At 39.5% G+C, this 19,134-nt stretch overlaps 1 protein-coding gene across 1 annotated transcript in view; it reads right to left on the reverse strand.

Moving 5' to 3' along the window:
• The window catches only part of LOC126247983 (2-oxoisovalerate dehydrogenase subunit alpha, mitochondrial), a 173,831-nt gene that overhangs the window by 90,388 nt on the left and 64,309 nt on the right, over positions 1-19,134 (reverse strand). The window contains exon 3 of the mRNA XM_049948554.1: positions 16,807-17,002. Within this exon, the coding sequence (XP_049804511.1) occupies positions 16,807-17,002 (196 nt within the window). The remainder of the gene's footprint in view (positions 1-16,806; positions 17,003-19,134) is intronic.

Consider the following 19,134-nt stretch of genomic DNA (forward strand, 5'->3'; position numbering starts at 1 on the left):
TAACGTCCCAATGGAAACGGATTCAGATGCCACACAATTCGCCAATTCAAGCTCCTATAGCATGGTGGCATGGATTTGGTAGACAGTGTCTTTCAATGTGCCCCATCAAAAGTAGTCACAAGGAGTCACATTGTGTGACCCGAAATATTCATCAAGAAAGCAAAATACCTGTTTGGTGTGATGTGGTCTGGCCCCATCTCGTATGAACCACTTGATGCCTGGTCAGTCCTCCAATGCTAGCTGTGTGGCCACAAATTGCTCCAAATTGCAACATAACATTCAGTAGTGATAGTTTCCCACACAAAAAAGGACCAATAATGCCCCTGCTGGATACCACAGCCCCAACAGTAACTTTAGGAGAAAGGAGTTGTTTCACTTCACACCAATGGGGATTTTTGGAACCACAAATTCACCTAATTTGTTTATTCATATCCCCATTCAGATGGAAGTACGTTTCAACTGTGAATCAAATGCAGCCAACATGAAATCCTTCATTATCAATCACTGGGAGAACCTGGATCACAAAGTCAGCCCTCTGTCGCATAGCTCGTACAGGTATGGCTGGTGGCTTTGGATTTTGAATGGAAACACGTGTAGGTTCTATTTCAGTATTGTCTGCATGCCAGAACGCTTCAAATCAGCCTCTGCTGAAAGTCTTCAGACAGATTTCCTTGGATTTTGCTGAATAATTCCTGAAACTGTGGTGACATTTTCAGGAGTGACAACAGTTTGCCTGGGGCCAACATTCCCCGGTAGATCATCGATCATGCTGCCTGTACACTGGAATTTGGTCAGGAGCTTGTGAATGATATTTGCATTGGGTCCTTTTGGAACATTAAATCATGTTAGAAAACTGCACCTTGTTGCTGTAAGATGGCCGTTTTCATTTGTGGTATTCACAGTGCCATCTGTTAGCAGCTTTTTGAACTATTTCAAAACTTCAAGTCTGTGCTAAGTTTTGCACTAATTTTTAAATGATCATATGCTCCAAATTATTTACTCCTCCCACATCTTTCAGGACAATTTCACTGGCAATCTGTGGAAGGAGCATTAGCGTATCAATTCCTTTGTAAACATGTGTTATGTATATTTGTTTTTCTGTCATGCTCCACATCCTCAAGGATCACCACACTATAGGTCTACAGAACGAGTACAGTGTCTAAGCTAATCTAATTGCAATTGTTTGAAACGTACAATAAGGTCACTTCCTTTTCTTGCATACTATATGAAACTGCAAAATATCAAACTGCTGACAAAACAGAATGATTACCAAAAACCAGACTTTCTGACATATGAACAAGATTATCGCATAATGATACTAATTTATTGGTATAGCTAATGAAAAATAAAATAAATTTCCAGAATTCAAAAGAAGCCTTTATTCTAAAGGATATCTATTAGTTAGAGGGGTTATCTCTGAAGCATGGTGAGAGCAAGAAGAGCAGTTAATGCCTTTATGTCAACGATATTATTTCCAAATTCATGGAAGAAAGTGGACACGCTTGGGCATAGAGAAAACTAAGCATCTACTTAAATGATTGAGAGAAGACACTAAAAGCACCATGAAATTTTAGAATTTAAACCTCAGACTTAATATGACTGCAGCACCATTTCACTCTGAAATGGACAGAGTAGAAGGTAATGAAACTTACATATGAAGTAATGAGGATATGAATATATGTCTTCAAATGAAACTGATTATGAACAAAAATATACACAGGCTTCAGAATTAGTAAATAAAGGTGTGACAGATATAAATATTAGATTAGATTAGATTTACTTTCATTCCAATTGATCCGTAGTGAGGAGGTCCTCCAGGATGTGGAACATGTCAGAAAAACAACAATACATGACAAATATTTACAACTAAAACAAATAAGCTAATGTACCATTCCACAGGTCCTAAGTGGAATGATCGTCATTTTTTAATGAACACTAAAAGTCATTTTACAAATACTAATGCACTGAATTTAAAATAAAAAAGTTTTTTATTTATTTATAAGGTAATAAACATGTAATACAACTACTGTAATACTTATTTACAATGAATACATTACTGCACTGAAATGGTGCAGAAGTTAGATTACACACACAAACACACACACACACACACACACACACACACACACACACACACACACATTTTCAATTAACACATTACTGCACTGAAATTGTGCAGAAGTTATGTTGTACTTATATACAAATCAGTTGGTTTTACTAAGAAATTCATCAATGGAGTAGAAGGAGTTGGCCACCACTAAATCCTTTAGGCTTCTCTTAAACTGAATTTCATTGGTTGTTAAGCTTTTTATGGCTGCTGGCAAGTTATTGAAAATGTGTGTTCCTGAATAATGCACACCTTTTTGTACAAGACTAAGTGACTTTAAATCCTTGTGAAGATTATTCTTATTTCTAGTATTGATTCCATGAATTGAGCTGTTGGTTTGAAAAAGTGATATATTTTTAATGACAAATTTCATTAAGGAATAAATAAATTGGGAAGCAGTAGTTAGTATCCCTAGTTCCCTAAACAGGCTTCTGCAGGATGTTCTTGAGTTCACACCACATATAATTCTTACTGCACGTTTTTGTGCCCGGAAAACTTTAGCTTGGCTTGATGAATTACCCCAAAAAATAATCCCATATGACAATAACAAGTTGTGACATAAAACAGGCTGGTCATGAGGGAGACGTGAAGTGGTACTGGAACGAAAAGTAGAGAATCATTCTCAGTATAAAGCGATGTTACAACATTAAACTTAGTAAGAATGTTAGTGATTGTAAAAATAACCATTCAATGAATAAATTACTATACTATACTAAGAAAGAAGGAAGACAATGATGCAATTAAAGGTGGAACTCTAACTCAGATTAGACAAGGATGGGGACTGGACCCAGCCATAACCTTATAACCTTTATGTGGAAAATATTTTGAAATTTGTCAACTGATTTAAGGGAATCATTATACACCCAAATCTTTATCTATACATGAGGTCTTCTTCTTCTTAACACAGTTCCATTGCCTTAACCATTGTGCCAAATCACCAAATCACTCACAAGGAGGAGGTCTCAAATACGACCAACAAATGTAGCTCATTTGCCAGATCATTTGTGTACATGCTGAATGACAGACTAAGGTATTTTGGCTCAAACCACCATCCCCCCCCTCCCCATATTTTTAGAAAATCGCACTTTAAGTTCATGACGTATAATCGACCCAAAATTGACTGGATCAGTAGATAACAGATACCTGAGCATTTTTTAGCGTCATATGTGGGGTCTGCAAACACATATTTTCCTAGAAATTGAGGAAAGCAACTGTTACAATTGCCACTTCTGTACCCATTAAGGTAATCACTGCTGAACGAAAGCACTGCTGGTCTAGAAACCAAGACTTCTGGATGGGGAGGAGAGAAGCTGCGTTAGATACCCAAATGCACTCTGCAGTTGTTGTTTTTTTTAATTTGCATTTTTTTCTGTATTGAAACTGGTAGGAATAAGAGAGTTAATAAAGTGATCAATAAGGAATAACAGTAAGGTAGGCAAATAAATTTCTTAAACAGCATGAATTAGTAGGGCGTTAAAATTTTAATCCTGGTTGCCTTACCATGGCTCTTTCACTTACTCTTTTACATGTCCTCATTTTCCTTGGAACAACTACATCAATGGTACTCATCATATATAAACATTTGAAGCAAATATACTCCCAGCATCAAGAACATCTAATGATGCAACCTTCATGCAACTCCATCGTTCCTTCCGAAGATTTGGCAGAAAACATACTTGGTTTACGTTTTAAAATGTTTCTTTTTCAGAATTAATTTTGATCACATTGAGCAGTTTACTGTATGCATCATACTACACCAACTTGCCATACTTCCACTATGTGGTAAGCAGAATGTTTACAATCACTGTTCTTGTATGCTGTCTTGAACATTACACACGACAACCGGATCATCTATGTCAAGGCCGGCCAGAAATTCTACACACATGTGCAACTTCCTGGTCACAGTGTGCATGCTTACCAGACTTGTAAACAGGCAAACAGAACCATCACTGCTCATTTAGTGTAAGTCTCTAAGCACAGAAGTCACCACTTCGCTTTACCCACTTGGTGGGATATACTGTACCTGGGGCAGTCTCGTGCTCTTTTCACAGTGTGCAATGCAGTCATGAAAATAAAACATAAAAACAAATAGTGCATAAATATGATGGACTGGTTTATGTTGATGTTATGTATCTAAATACCCTTCATGGCAGGGGTATGTAACATGTCTCTCAATAATCAAAGGATAGTTTTTAAGCATATAAGTAAGCCTTGAACAACCAGTTTATTAACAAACATTTTAGATAACAATGTTCACCTGTGTAACATGAAGCAGGATAAAGCACAGCTAGTAAATAACAATTTTGAATTAGGAAAAGAAAGAAATCCAAAACCTGCTTATCATTGGTGATGAGAAACAAACTTAATGTCGAGCACAAAAGCACGGCACATTGATAAAAGCAAGCAGTTGCGAAGATTTTTGTCACTAATACTGGATTTACTGATTTTCATTGCGGAGAAAAATCTTTCACACATGTAAGTACATCTGAACGCGGACATAACGCTCACAGCTTCATGATGTAGGCATGGAAATTCTTGCTGTGTAAAGTTTTTGTAGAATTCTTTTGTACTTCATATTGCAAAGAACTTGACCTTCATCCTTATGTTGAGCTCCAGGTCCATCTGTTCCATCTTTAGATGATTTGGAGCTTCTTCAACTTATATTGAAAAGAGCTGTGCCAAGCAACGAATGAGAGGAGACACACTCTTAACATCTATAAATTGTACTCGAAATTGCTCCATAATTTTTACAATTATTGACACGTATTCTCAAAATCTAGCACTTTTGTGGACCAAACTGAGGGTAGAGAAATGTGCAGTGTTTTCAGACAATAATTGGTGTGGCATCGATAGTTCCGATGCCACAGCATAGGTGCACGCTCGTAGGTTGGCACTACGAGAGCAGACGAACTACGCAAACCATAGCGCCCTCTAGCCGAAGCTGTAGAGCTCAACGAGCACCGCTCTGCTTTCTGCCCCAGGTGATAAAGAGCAGACGACAGAGCAACTTAGCTTCTACTTCATAGGAGGCTAGCCGTTACAGACTTTGCCTTTGTTACTTTGATGATAGTTTGTATAACTACTAATAACTGTTAGCTTTGATACATGAACAGCTTCGCACCTACGTGCTTATCAAGACTAAGTTAAGTGTACGTCTTTGACTAATATTCTGTATTAAATGTGCTTTTACTTTACATGCAGTACCGAAGTGCTTTACCTCACCTGCTCCTACTGGCTTCCTTCATTTGGCCTATTTTGCAGATCACAGGAGCAGACCCACACACCGCCTTCCAGGCGGGATACAAAACAATTGGCAATGAGGATGTTATTTTTTTTCTCTTCTACCTATGTTTCCTCGGTACCGCTTTGTCATTCTTGCCATATATCCATATGACTGAGTGAATGTGCGCTTCCACCCCTCACTATAACACATTATTGTGCATCAACAATGGCTTCGCCACAGGAACAGGCTTCGCTGTCCGATCTTGTATGGTTTCAGGCTCAGCAAATGATGCAGCTGCTTGCTACTGTAAATGGACTGGTCACACTACAAACTGCAGCTACTACAGCGCCTCCGACACCCCTGCCTGTACCACAGACGATGCGTACAGTGCTGCCATTTCGTGTCTTCAATCCGATCGTTGAACGCTGGCCAGAATACATCGCCCAGATCGAGGCACACTTTGCCGCATACAACATACCGGGTACAGAGCGGCTTGCCTGTTTCTGCTCCGCAATGGGCTTAGCCTATAGTGTGTCTGAAGAAACCAAATGGTCGTCTCCGTATTTGTGCTGACTTTAAGTCTACAGTAAATCCCCAGACAGTGGTCGCTATGTTTCCCTTAATGCGTCCTGAAGACATTTTGGTAAGTTTGATGTGGGAAAATTCTTTTCCATGATTGACTTGCGGGACACACACTTTCAAATTCCACTCGACAAACAGTCGCAGCACTATTTTGTGATCAAAACTCACTTTGGATTGTTCAAGTTTTGCCGACTTCCATTCGGGAGTGCTACGGCTCCTGCTATTTTTCAGGCTTACTAGCAGCAGTTGTGGGCCACTGTCCAATTATCTGGATGATATAGTTGTGTCAGGTCGAACCCCTGACAAACATCTGCAGAATTTGCATGCCTTATTTACTGTACTTTTGAGGGCAGGACTCAAGTGTAACAGGAACAAGTGCAATTTTTTTCAAACTGAGATTCAGTATTTAGGACATATGATTAACAGACACGGTATTCACCCCTCACCATCACATCTCCGTGGGATTAGAGACCTGCCAGCACCCAAAAAATTACATATGTTCGGTTTATACCAAATGCTGCGCACACTGCAGGGCCTTTGCATCACCTTAGGCGTAAGAACGTTCCTTTTGTCTGGTCTTCAGAATGTGACGCTACTTTCCACAAGCTCAAATCTGCTTTGTTGAGTGATCGCTGTTTGATTGCTTTCAATCCCTCCAAACCAGTTGTATTGGCTGTCGATGCATCTTCTCACGGCATCGGAGCGGTTCTCTCGCACTGCACTAATTCTGTCAATCACCCAATTGCTTTTGCATCTAAGTTGCTCAATTCTGCCCAGCAAAACTATTCTCAAATAGAGAAAGAAGCTTTAGCTATTGTATATGGAGTGACAACGTTTCATGATTTTTTGTACAGTCACAAGTTCTATTTGGCCACTGACATTAAGCCTTTGACATCGTCGTTTCACCCATCAAAGCCAGTTCCAGCTCATACTGCACAAAAGTTGCAACGTTGGTCTTTGTTTTTGTCTAACTACAATTACAAAATTGCCAGCATGGCAATGACGATGCTTTGTCTCGTCTACCTATCGGTCCTGACGATGAGTTTCATTCTTCCGAATTGTCATGCATGTTTATTGATTTGCAGGATAAGGAATTAACTGATGGTTTTCCGGTGGATTTTCATCACATTGCTTCCACGATGGCCGCAGATGCTTCTTTGCAGATTGTTTTACGGTTCCTTCATAGTCAATGGCCTCCATCTGCTATGGAGATTAGTGATCCCTTGTTCGACGTTACTTTGCGCAACATCACAACCTGTCTGTACACCATGATGTTACTTTGTTACGAACTGACAATGATCAGTCTCATGTGGTTGTACCTCATTTGTTGCCGTTGGAAATCCTCTGATTACTGCACACTGGTCATTGGGGTATAGCGCGGGTGAAGCAATTAGTGCATCGCCACTGCACTTGGGTCGGCATTGATAAAAAAATTGGGGATTTGTTTGCTAGTTGTCACTCTTGCGCGGAGCATGAATCTACTCTCCACCAGCACTTCTTTGGGAGGCCAACTCCTCCTGGGCCTTGGCAGCACATTCATATCGATTTTATGGGTCCTTTCTGGGACACCCACTGGTTGATAGCTACTGATGCGTACAGCAACTTTCCTTTTGTTGTGCCTATGTCTTCTACCACATCTGCCAGTACTATTTGGACTTTGTCGAGTATTTTTTGCATTGAGGGCCTTCCTGAAGTTATTGTCTCTGACAATGGTCCCCAATTTGTGTCCTCCGAGTTTGAAGTGTTCTGTGCTGCTAATGGCATTCGCCATCTGCCCTCAGCTCCGTTCCACCCTCAGTTGACGACGAGGCTGAATGCTTTGTGCATATGTTTAAGTCACAGATGAACAAGATGTACGCCATGCACTCTCACGAGCGTGTGCCATGGACTTTCCTTGCTTCCTATCGCCCCCAGCCGCGCGGCACTCGTTCCCCAGCGGAACTGCTACATGGCCACGCCCATCAGTCATTCTTGCAGCTATTGCACCCGCCGCTGCGCACTCCTGCTGCTTCGCCTCGTTCTGGCTTGGTGCCGCATGCTTTGGTGTTCTATCTTTTTGTGCCATCCTCGGTTTTCTGCTGCTGGTTCTTATCTGGCAGAATTTGAGGCTTCGCAGATTCCGCCGCCTCAGCCCACAACTCCACCGATGGCATCTCCGCCACTCACGCCTCCAGCGCTGTTGCCCTTGCCTGCACTGCTGATCCGGTCTGCGGCGCCAGGCAGGTACCTCTCGCTGCCGCCACAGAACCACCTCTGGCCACCGTCACCGTCATGTTCCTCCATGGTGCTGGAGCCAATGGACGCTGAGACTGCCGTCACGCCACCAGCGCCATCACCCATGGAGGTTGTAGCTCCACATCCTCATCCAAGCATACCCAGTGGCGGTGCGCGTCCTAGGCAGGTTTTCAATGGGGCGTTTTCCTCAGCCCCTTGCAAGCGATTCGGGGATGCGTGTGGGCAGTGCAGCCCCGCAGTTCCGCTGTGCGCCCCCTCAGTTGCGCCATCCCTAGGTCCCTCCACCCACCGTCGGAAGACCTATTCCATGACGGTGCCCCGTTCCAGAGGATAGGTGCACGCTTGTAGGTTGGCACTACGAGAGCAGACGAACTATGCAAACCACAGCGCCCTCTAGCCGCTGCTGTGGAGATCAACGAGCACCACTCTGCTTTCTGCCCCAGTTGATCAAGAGCAGATGACAGAGCAACTTAGCTTCTATTTCGTAGGCGGCTAGCCATTACACACTCTGCCTCTGTTACTTCGATTATAGTTTGTACAACTACTAGTAACTGTTAGCTTTGATACATGAACAGCTTCGCACCTATGTGATCATCAAGCCTAAGTTATGTGTATGTCTTTGACTAATACTTTGTATTAAATGTGCTTTTACTTTACATGCAGTACCGAAGTGCTTTACCTCACCTGCTCCTACTGGCTTCCTTCATTTGGCCTATTTTGCAGATCACAGGAGCAGACCCACGCACCGTTTTCCAGGCGGGATACAAAACAACTGGCTCTCTCTCAAATAGCAAGCTTACTTTAAAAAGCATTTACTTTTCCCAACATCTAAGAAGTTGAATTATTGTCACCTTGCAAACTGACATTCTGGCTGTTCATGTGAGACGTAATGGCCATGAGAAATGCACGGTCTGATATCCACCAAAGATCTTCTAATTTCAGTTCATTCTTTCCGTTCTTACGTAAGGAATGTACTACAGCCAAACATAAATCAAATAAATCTTTTGAGCATTTTATCTCAACTGAACCAGCGTACTTTGGTATACAATAGTAAGGTATGTTGGCATACTCCTTTCCCAGTTCCTCCAGGAACTGCCAAAGCTGAAATGCATAAGCCCATTGTAGGGAAGCAGCCTACTCATGCCATAGTAAATTCACATCAGTCTTTCCATTGTGTGCCAGCCAGTCCGCTGTAACTAGCTCTGACGTCATAAATGTCGCGCAATACTTTAAAAATCAAATAAATAACCTAAAATGTTTCTAGCATGTCAGGAGTAATACTAAATTAATATGTGTTGAATATCAGTTCGATAACTTTAGCCATTTTCGAAATATGGATGTTTTTCTGTAAAAATCATTGGCGCAACAGAAAAGAGCTAGAAAATTAAAAATTTATATTTAGATTCCTTTTCCATAATAATTTAATAGAAACAGTACTTTGGATCTCACAAATTAAAATTTTAGTGGAAATTCATGATTTTCTGATTTTTGTCTTAAAAATTAAGGAAGCAAGATAGATTAAGTAGGCTAATAAATAAGGCTAGGATGTTTATATTTAAGTAGGTTGGAGATCCGCTATAACTATGAAGATGTGAGAAGTTTCATTTGAATACCTATAAAACTATAGCGATAGCGTATCTCCAAAGGGCCAGTTCAGAGCTCGTCTACTGCGTGCAGTGTAATTAAATTAATTCTCTCGCCCAAAATATTTAACTTAGCCACGTCAAAATTTTATTATCAATACTTACCTGCGTGCTGAATGCACATTTAAATTAAGAGCTTCATCGGCCATCAGCAAGAGAAGCTATGATTTATTAGGTAACTTAAAGTGGTGCATTACTAGCCCAGCGGCTAGTCGGGAGAGCCGATTTGATCAGGCGTTCCCTTAGCCGTCCGCACTGCGGCTTTATATATAAGAACGCTGCACGAGGAAAAAAGGCCCCAGTTCTCTCCAGACGCTGAATAGCACGCCATCTGTGTCGGGATTCGCGTCGCGTCGGTATCATTGCTACAAACAGCCTCGGATGCCGTATTAAGTTACTCGGGATACGCGTAACCATGAAAGCATTTTCGAGGGAAGTGTTAATTCTAGGTTGACTTTAATTATCTAGCTTCAGTTTGCGTATGTCGTATTTTCACGTGCCGCCGCGGGACAGACATTCTACCAATTATTTAGCGTGGCGTTTGATGAAACTAATCATCAAATTATGGCGAGCATTCATTTAAACATTTAATTTGGACATTTATAGTTGCATCAGCGCATTAGACTCCGAACTGCTCTGTTAGTTAGATTGGGTGGATTCTTTTGTTTTCTTCTGTGACTTTCAGAATACAGAACGTTTTTTTTTTTTTCACAACCGTTTTTGATTATAAATCCCGGACAATCTCCTAATTCCTCAGAGCTCTAAGCTGTAACTATAAGTGTATTCTCAGATGAAGTGGGCACTAGGAATTCTAATTACAGGCTTCACATTTTGCTAATCACTTTCTGGTAGCCAATATTGTAGTTAGAGAGCCAGTGTTGAGAACGGCGAAAGACAGCATAAATAACATTCTAAATAATAGGAAATGCAGTGTTTCTACATTCTACAGAATTTTTATACAGCAAACATATTTTTTCTACCCGCCGCCCCACATATGGTTAATCGGCCGGGAAATGCAGTGTTTCAACATTCAAACATATTTATATAAACCACCATAACAATTCCTACCAGCCGCCCCACACCATGTGTTTTCAGATAGTTTATAGTAAGCACAACAATTTGCCTGACTTTTCTAACGTTACTATTTTGCACAAAGCTCCTCCCAATGTAGAATGCAGCGAACTCCATAAAGTGCCTCTTCTATGCATCCTAGCGTTCTGCGCATCAGTGCTGTGAGTCCTCTCTGATAGCACCGCATTGCCGATGCTCCATCTGTGGTCACTGATATTAACCAATTCCAATCCATACCGACTCCATCAACCACTTGCTCCACAGCTTAGAGTAAATCTACACCTGCTGTAGCCCCTTTCAAAGGCACTAAGTCATATCACTGTGTTTGGAAAGGCCAATTTCTTGAAACCTGCTAATATTAGTGGGCCACTAAAGCTCTGCAGCATCAATGAGACAATCTTTTGCAAACTTCCCTTTGGAAAACAATTTCCCAGATCTTGCTATTCTCAATGCAATTTTGAAACTTGCTTGATGTACTATGATTGTCACTCTGAAAGTACATTGTACAATAAAATCGATACGAATGTAATCCAAGAAACGAAGAGTTCGAGAGGTATCAATTATTATGACTTACATTAAAAACCTATTGATGTGCCTAAACCATTTTTCTCTTAAGCACACTTACTTTGGCTTGTCATTCTTCACTGTTCAGTACATGACACTCATCTTTATGAATTAAGTAATAGTTTTTTCTCTGTTGTGATTTCATCCTCCCCCCTATGTGGGCAGGAGGAGGAAGGAGAGAAAGAGGGCTGGCAGTGGTACACTCAACCTGCTCTTCATCCAGGGGACTACACACATTTAGGCGCTAACATATAAACATGATGACAATGACAATGATTTTAAAATTGTAGTGAAATATAAGGATTGTGAAAGACTAACATAATAAGGCTGGCTGAATATTTAAAAGCAGTGATAAAAATATGGTCAGACAGCACAGTTCAAAAAAGACACGAAGAACACTAAAAACACTTGAAAAAACACAAACAACACAGAAGAGATACTGACCATTAAAAACGGAGCACTGCACACTTTCACTAAAATTTGAAAGGACCTGCTCTAGAATCATAGATGAAAGGAAAGGAAAAGTAGGTACACAGGGAGAGGGGATGGGGATGGGGATGGGAACTGAGGGCTAGTGAGAGGTGGCAATGACAATGAGATAGGGATGGCTGTTGGGGGACAGGGAGAGAGGGGTAGCTGGCATCGGTATGTGTGAATCTGAAAGGAAGGGGGAGTGGGGAGCGACTGGCAGGCATAAAAGGAGGGGATGTGAGAGAGAGGAGATGAAGGGGAGGGAAGCCCTGGCAGAGGGGTTGGGGGTGGGGGCGGCAGAGATGGTGGGATGGATTCAGAGTTGGTATGAGGGGTATATTCTGGGATGGAGTTCATGATCTGGGAGGGAGATGGTTGAAATTTCTTTGGGAGGGGATGTGGAGCGTGTACAAGTGGAGCGTTGGTGGGATGTGTAGGTAGAGGTGTGGCAGTACCCTAGGATTAGAGAGGAGAGGGGACACAAGAGGACTGTTGGTGTCGAGTCTGCGGCAGGTGCAGATTGTCAATAAGTAATATTGTCTTTCAATCGTGAACTTGGGGCTGGCCACCTATTATTCGGCAGCACAGCAAACACTGCGAGTTTTCACCTACTGCTGTGAAGAAGAATTGCAGTTCCCATTTGTGTTAAAATGACTGAGAACACAGATCCTCTGTTCTTTGCTTTTTTGCAATACTCGCCATTTCTCAGTACATCTCATGTAAGGCTACAGTCACCATAGGGAAGCAAAACTGGGTGTGCTTCGGTCCTCTTGGTACCATGTAGACTGGGAAGCGGAGCTGTAGCCGCTCATTTGGTGTATATGTCTAGTTACAGACGTCACTGTTGCGCTTTGCCCACTCGCTGAGATGTGTGCACCACTGCCGCACCTCCGCAATTTTTCACAGTGTACACCATTTTGCTGGCCCTGATCTATGTCTTAACTCCAGCACAACTCAGTAACCTGATTATGTTCAAAGAAACAAAACCAGTTGTAACACAATAAATGTGTAAAAATACGGCTGATGTAAATTTCATTAATGGAATTAATGTTAATGCGTATCATGCATATGATAATATTGCCTAAATATTGGTGCTGAAAGTTGATCGTGTATATAGCTATGACTCCTTGTTGCACCTGCATAGTGTGCAATGCCCACAGGGTTTTCAGAAGCATAATGCAATTTTGAGAGTTCCTAATGAAGTTCTGCACCACAACTCACTGTAAACAAACATCATGTGGTCGGCTGTTCGTGGTCCCTCGTGAAAAATTCACAATAGTATTACTTGGAATCCTTTTCATACATTGAAGCTTAAAATTTTATTTTTTTATCAATCAAAGCCATTTCAGAAGTTTGTTTGATTAGCTTGTAATTATTCTTTATTGATTACCTAATTAACCAATTTATTCCTAAAAATTTCAATATGGAAAAAATACAAATAAAAACAATCTGTGCACAATGCATTTGAGACTCGAACACAGGTTCTCTACTCCCAGCTGGATGCCACGGTCGCAACACCAGTGGCACTTTGGTTCAACAGGGTTTACCTTATGGGTACATAAAAAGCAGTACCAACAGTTTATTTCTCAATGTTTAGGAAAATATGCATTTGCAAACACCATATATGATTTTGAAAACTGTTCAATTCTCAATTATCTACCAATCCTGTCAATTCAGAGTCAATCACTCGTCATGAACTTTAGGAGTGATTTTCTCAAATCCAGAGGGGTGTTTTGCCAAAAATCTTAGAATTTTTTTGTTTCAGGCTGTACACAAACAACTTTCCAAATGTTAGACAAATCAGTTGGTCATGTCTAAGACCTTTCTTTTGTCAGTGTCAAAATTTTTGATAAATGCCTATTATCAGCCATCAAGAATGAAGAACTGCAAATGCTACTAAAGCCTGGTCTCCCTCAAAATGTAAGGGCCATACAAATTGCAGGAGATAAATACATTATAAAACACTTCCATGATGCTTGCATGGATAAGGAAAAATCAGGTGGATGTGGTTGTGTTGTAATCTTCAGTTTAAAGACAACCTATACCTGGATCAGGATCAGAATAACGAAGTGACTTCACAACTAGTTGTTTCCAGGACACCTGCCAGAGCAACAAAAAATCACAGCATGAGTTTGGTCGCACGTTCTGTCCTATGCATAGCTGTCGTATCACTCTATTACCTCAGCTGCCAGTAAGCAGACAGTTATGGAGTAACATTGTGGTCTGTAAAACTGTTTTTTCAATTTTTTGTTAAACGCTTTGTTGCTCGGTGGAGTATTCTTCTTTTATGGAATGTGTCAAGTTAATTCCAAAACTACTTACGAAAGGGATAAAACCATTAGCTTCTTGCAAAGCAAACTCAATACTGTGTGTGCCACAGTCATGATAATTTTTTTGAATAATTCTCCTGCCATTTGACTGTAATAATTTTTATTTTATTGTTATACAATCCAGATTTTGCCCTTACAGCTTTTTAAAGTACAAAAACTAGAACAAACAGTAGAAGTATAAATCAAAAAAGGAAGAAACAGGGCAACTATGAAAAACAGTGTGTAAATACCATGATTCTTTACCTTATATAGCAAAAGACATCAGACTGGTATGAAACACATACAAATACTTGTCAGAAAAGCATATCTAGCCATATAGTTCAGATCTGCCAATAGTAAAAGTGAGAAAATCACTAAAATAAATAAGTTGCAGACTTCCATTTATGTATCTTATAGCACGGCTGTTAAATGAAACTCCTAACCAGTAAACAGGTATGGGCCACACTATTGTGTTTGAACAACATCTGGAATGGGCATAGATAAAATGCTGTTCCAATGATTGCCAGAAAGACTTCATAGTCTGCACAACACAATCTGTAGTGTGTTAGGGAACAAAGTTGCTGAAATGTTTATTTTGCCTGATGAATACATTATCTTTGCATACAATTGCATATAACAGTGTTTACAGTATATGACATGGAGGCCCACTATTATAGGGTATATAAATGAAAGTCTGCAACTTAGTTAGGGATTTTAGAGATTTTCTCCTAATGACCGATCAGAATTGTATGACCAGACATGCTTTTCTGACAAGGATTTGTATGTATTTCACACCAGTCTGATGTCCTGACATATAAATAAGGTAAAGAATCATGGTATCTACATACTATTTTTCATGGTTGCCCTGTTTCTTGCTGAAGTGATTCATGCTACTATTGTTTGTTCTAGTTTTTGTACTTGACAATGGCATAAGGCTGAAATCTAGATTGTATAACAACTCTCTCTCTCTCTCTCTCTCTCTCTCTCTCTCTCTCTCACACACACACACACACACACACACACACAGATATAGATATGTCACTTCATACAGTGCAGTACATACCTGAAATTATATATATATAATTTCAGGTATGTACTGCACTGTATGAAGCATGCAGCTGTGAAAGATCGTGCCCAAAGAATTTGGTTGGAGTAGTTACAAGCTGCAATATGTGAGGGGGATCAAATTGAATAAGACTATTATAAAAACAGAATTGCAATCCTGAAGCTGCAATACTTGTCATCGAACTTTAGACATACGCCATCATAAACATACCAAGAAAATTGACTGTTCAGTGTCTTTCAGCATAGATTAAGGAATATAAAATATGTAACCACTGTCCAACATGGCACAATGATCACACTTTCTCGATATAAAATCAAAGGTACTGTCAAATTTTTAGGTTCAGAATCACCAAGTTAGGTCCAAGAAAGTTAATGCATACAGAATAGAACCATATACTGAAATTAAGACAATCTGTCAAAGACCACTCAGCACCAAAAGTGCAAGCTTTGAAGGGGAAACGGTCTGTCACAATCAACATACCATGGAAACAGAAAGCAATAACGTACTGTTAATTGGACTGCATAATTAGATTAGATTAGATTAGTACTTGTTCCATAGATCATGAATACGACACTTTGTAATGATGTGGAATGTGTCAGTACCATACAGTATAAATGAACGCAAGCTGCAAAAACATCATTTAAGACCACATCATCCCATCCTCCTAATATCTTCTGTTTCAAATCTGATAAACTTTTTAATGAAATAAATAAACAGTCATAATTATATAATATACCAGTTCACAGTGGAACCGCAGTTCTCTGAAGAAAACTTACAGAATCATCATAAAATACGGAAGTTTAATCTTCTACAGTATTCAACAGAGCCTCACTCCTTTACAGAACGATTATCTTGTAATAAGATTACAGTCAGATATTTTGAAAATGAAACAAACCAATGTTTCCTCAACATACCTGAAACAAATGGAAGAAAATAGTAAGACAACAAATACACACAATTTACTTTATAGAAAAGATTTTGTTAGACACTATCACTTGTACAAAACAGAAAAATATCTGCTGTCCACTAGGAACTTTGTAAGGAAAGAAAGGCAACGAATACTAAAAGCAATAAATTGGAAATGGTTAAGGGGAGCTTCAGTTAAGACTTGAGAAAGTTATTTTCACTGCACTAAATCATTGTCTTGAGCCCTGCCTTCACATCATAATTGTATTTTAGTTTAGGGGAACATTTTAACACATAATACCCTAATTTGTAAGAAGTGTCTGTATATTCAATTATCTCAACAAACCCATTTTTGGTAATGTTCAAATGCTGTTTCTTCTTTTCGGTATCCGTAACAAAAATAGGAAAGCAAAATGTAGCAGGTAATTTGCATCAGCACTGTATAGAATTTTTAATCTAGATGTGATTTCAGTTGGAAAGTGTTTGCAGTGTTCAGTGTATATTTGCACACAAATTACATGCCCATAAAGCAGATACACCTGTACTATAGCAAACCAAAATTTTCAGTTTAACCTAGATATAACTGTGGAATAATCTCAATGAATATAAACATTTTAAATATAGCTTACCTGCTTCCCTGTACTGTCCATAAACCAAATCATCATCAGTAAGTGCTGCTGCACTACCTATGTGTGTAGCTTCCTCTCCATAGTTCGTCATGTAAAATGAGATCCGACCCTGGCGTTGTGATTCATACAGAATATGATCCATAATATTGAGCAGCTTCATGCAGTAGTACATCCTCTTCACAGTCTCTGGCTTCAACTTTATTAATTTCAAATGAATTCACAGTTTAAGTAACAAATCAAATGCTTACTACTACTACTACTACTACTACTACTACTACTACTACCACCACCACCACCACCACCACCACCACCACATTTGGAAAAGGAAAATTTCAGCTACAGCCACAAATGCTATTACTACAGGAGAGCTACTAAAAATGTAATTTTTGAAATTAATACTCTAAGGCACAAACACTGAACACTTCTCTAGTTACACAATAAAACACTAATTTCCAGCTACAAAATAACATCTCTTACAACTATCAAAATACTCAGATGTGAGGCTGATGCTTATCTGCATAGATACAGACAAATGCACTACAGTGTTCTAAGAAATATGGCAGCCTTTGTCTTTAAAAAAATTATTGAATGCTTCACATAAATATGCATAACAAACTCTGAAAAATCAAAATGCGCTTGGTGCAAAACTCAGCGAGATGGTAAGATAAGATTTTAAAAAAAAGACCAACAGGAATGATGAGACAGATGAAGGCTCTATGACAACAATTGCGAAAATCTAAACAGAGTATTTAATATTTGTTAAAAAACTGCACATAGCACTAATGTTTCTCTTATATCCAGACACTACTGGTTGCCCGTGAATACATTTTATACAAAGTGCAGCACTCCGTCAAATTTAATACAGCTAGTACCTACAAAGGTATTTGCTTTGGACAAGTCACAAAAAGATAATTGCACGACCAAACCAAAACTGCACTTCTAACTGGATTTGTACACATATATATTTAACAAAATATCATTTTAACACAGATATCAGGGTGGAAGGCAAGTACAATCAAAAAGTGACAAATTGCTTCTTTTTTGACTGGCAGGTCAAACTGAAGTTATTGTTTACTGGACTCTGAGGGAAAGTGAACATTAAGAACAACAAGCTTTCCTGAACTACTTTGCATACGCAACATAATAGTTCTTTCTTGTTCATGTGTATCAGCCAGCTACACTGTCTGGTACATTCAAATTTCATGAATCCTCTCAGCTCATTAGCTCATCAACGTATAGTTTTTTAACATCTCAGTAAACAAACGACAAAACTGCTAACCTGCTATTGACACATACGAAATGTGTTCCTTTGGTCAGAACAAAATAAAAAAATAGAAAATGGCCACTACTAACGTATCCCATTAATTTTGTTTGTAGTAAATGACAGTAGTGTAGAGAAGCTTAAACTTATTCAGCCAGGAAACAGAAATGCTGCATGACAACAGAAGGATGTGGGGGGTGAAAATAAGTTTTTTGATGATTTTGCCATTGCTGTTATGTCATCAGGCCAGACTCTGTGTAATGTAAGTTCAATATTGACTGAGGTCACCATACTACATTAATGTATGTAGAGTGATAAATTCTAGCATTTGAGCAAGGATCACTATGAGTGCTCATGTAATGTGTGATTGCCACGTATTTCCTATGCAAATTTATATTTTATCCAATAACAGTGCCACGTTAACAGGAGTACATATGCATAAACCATACAACAATTATGAACACTCACAAACAAATCTGAAGAAAGTGAACTGCAACCACTAGAATTAATGAGTACACACGTTACTGGGTTCCTTTGTATTTGCGAGAAGTTAAAAAAGAAAAGAAGACACGTACATTAGTTCCCGTGAACTTGATAAAACAATGCATTTCGAAAGTCTGCCTACAATCTGTCTCAGAATACGGAAGTTTTGCACTGCAAAGTGACATAAGATACCTATTACCTGTCACAATCAGTACTGTTCTGGAGAACAGCTGAATGCTAATAAGATCTCAAAAAGTACCATTAACATTGAGAAGATTGGTGACTGACTTATGACTTACTGCCACTATTCTCGCAAACTGGTGCAATAATGAAACTGTAGAAGCACTGCGCATTTTCTCAGCGGGTTAACAAAAATGAAATTATAGTGCTTTATGCCAACACAAAGTTCCCTGTGATAAGAAAAACGGTACGAGACAATAGCCCTGCTCTGCTTCTCAGTTTTGTGTGTATATATTCGAGCACATTTTCTTTTCGATGTATTAACATAGTACTTATCTCTGAGTATCTTCACCTTTTACTTGTAATAGGTGCAGAAAATAATATAGCACCAAATGGTACCTTTT

Source organism: Schistocerca nitens, chromosome 3 (genome assembly GCF_023898315.1).
Source record: "Schistocerca nitens isolate TAMUIC-IGC-003100 chromosome 3, iqSchNite1.1, whole genome shotgun sequence".
Classification (NCBI taxonomy): domain Eukaryota; kingdom Metazoa; phylum Arthropoda; class Insecta; order Orthoptera; family Acrididae; genus Schistocerca; species Schistocerca nitens.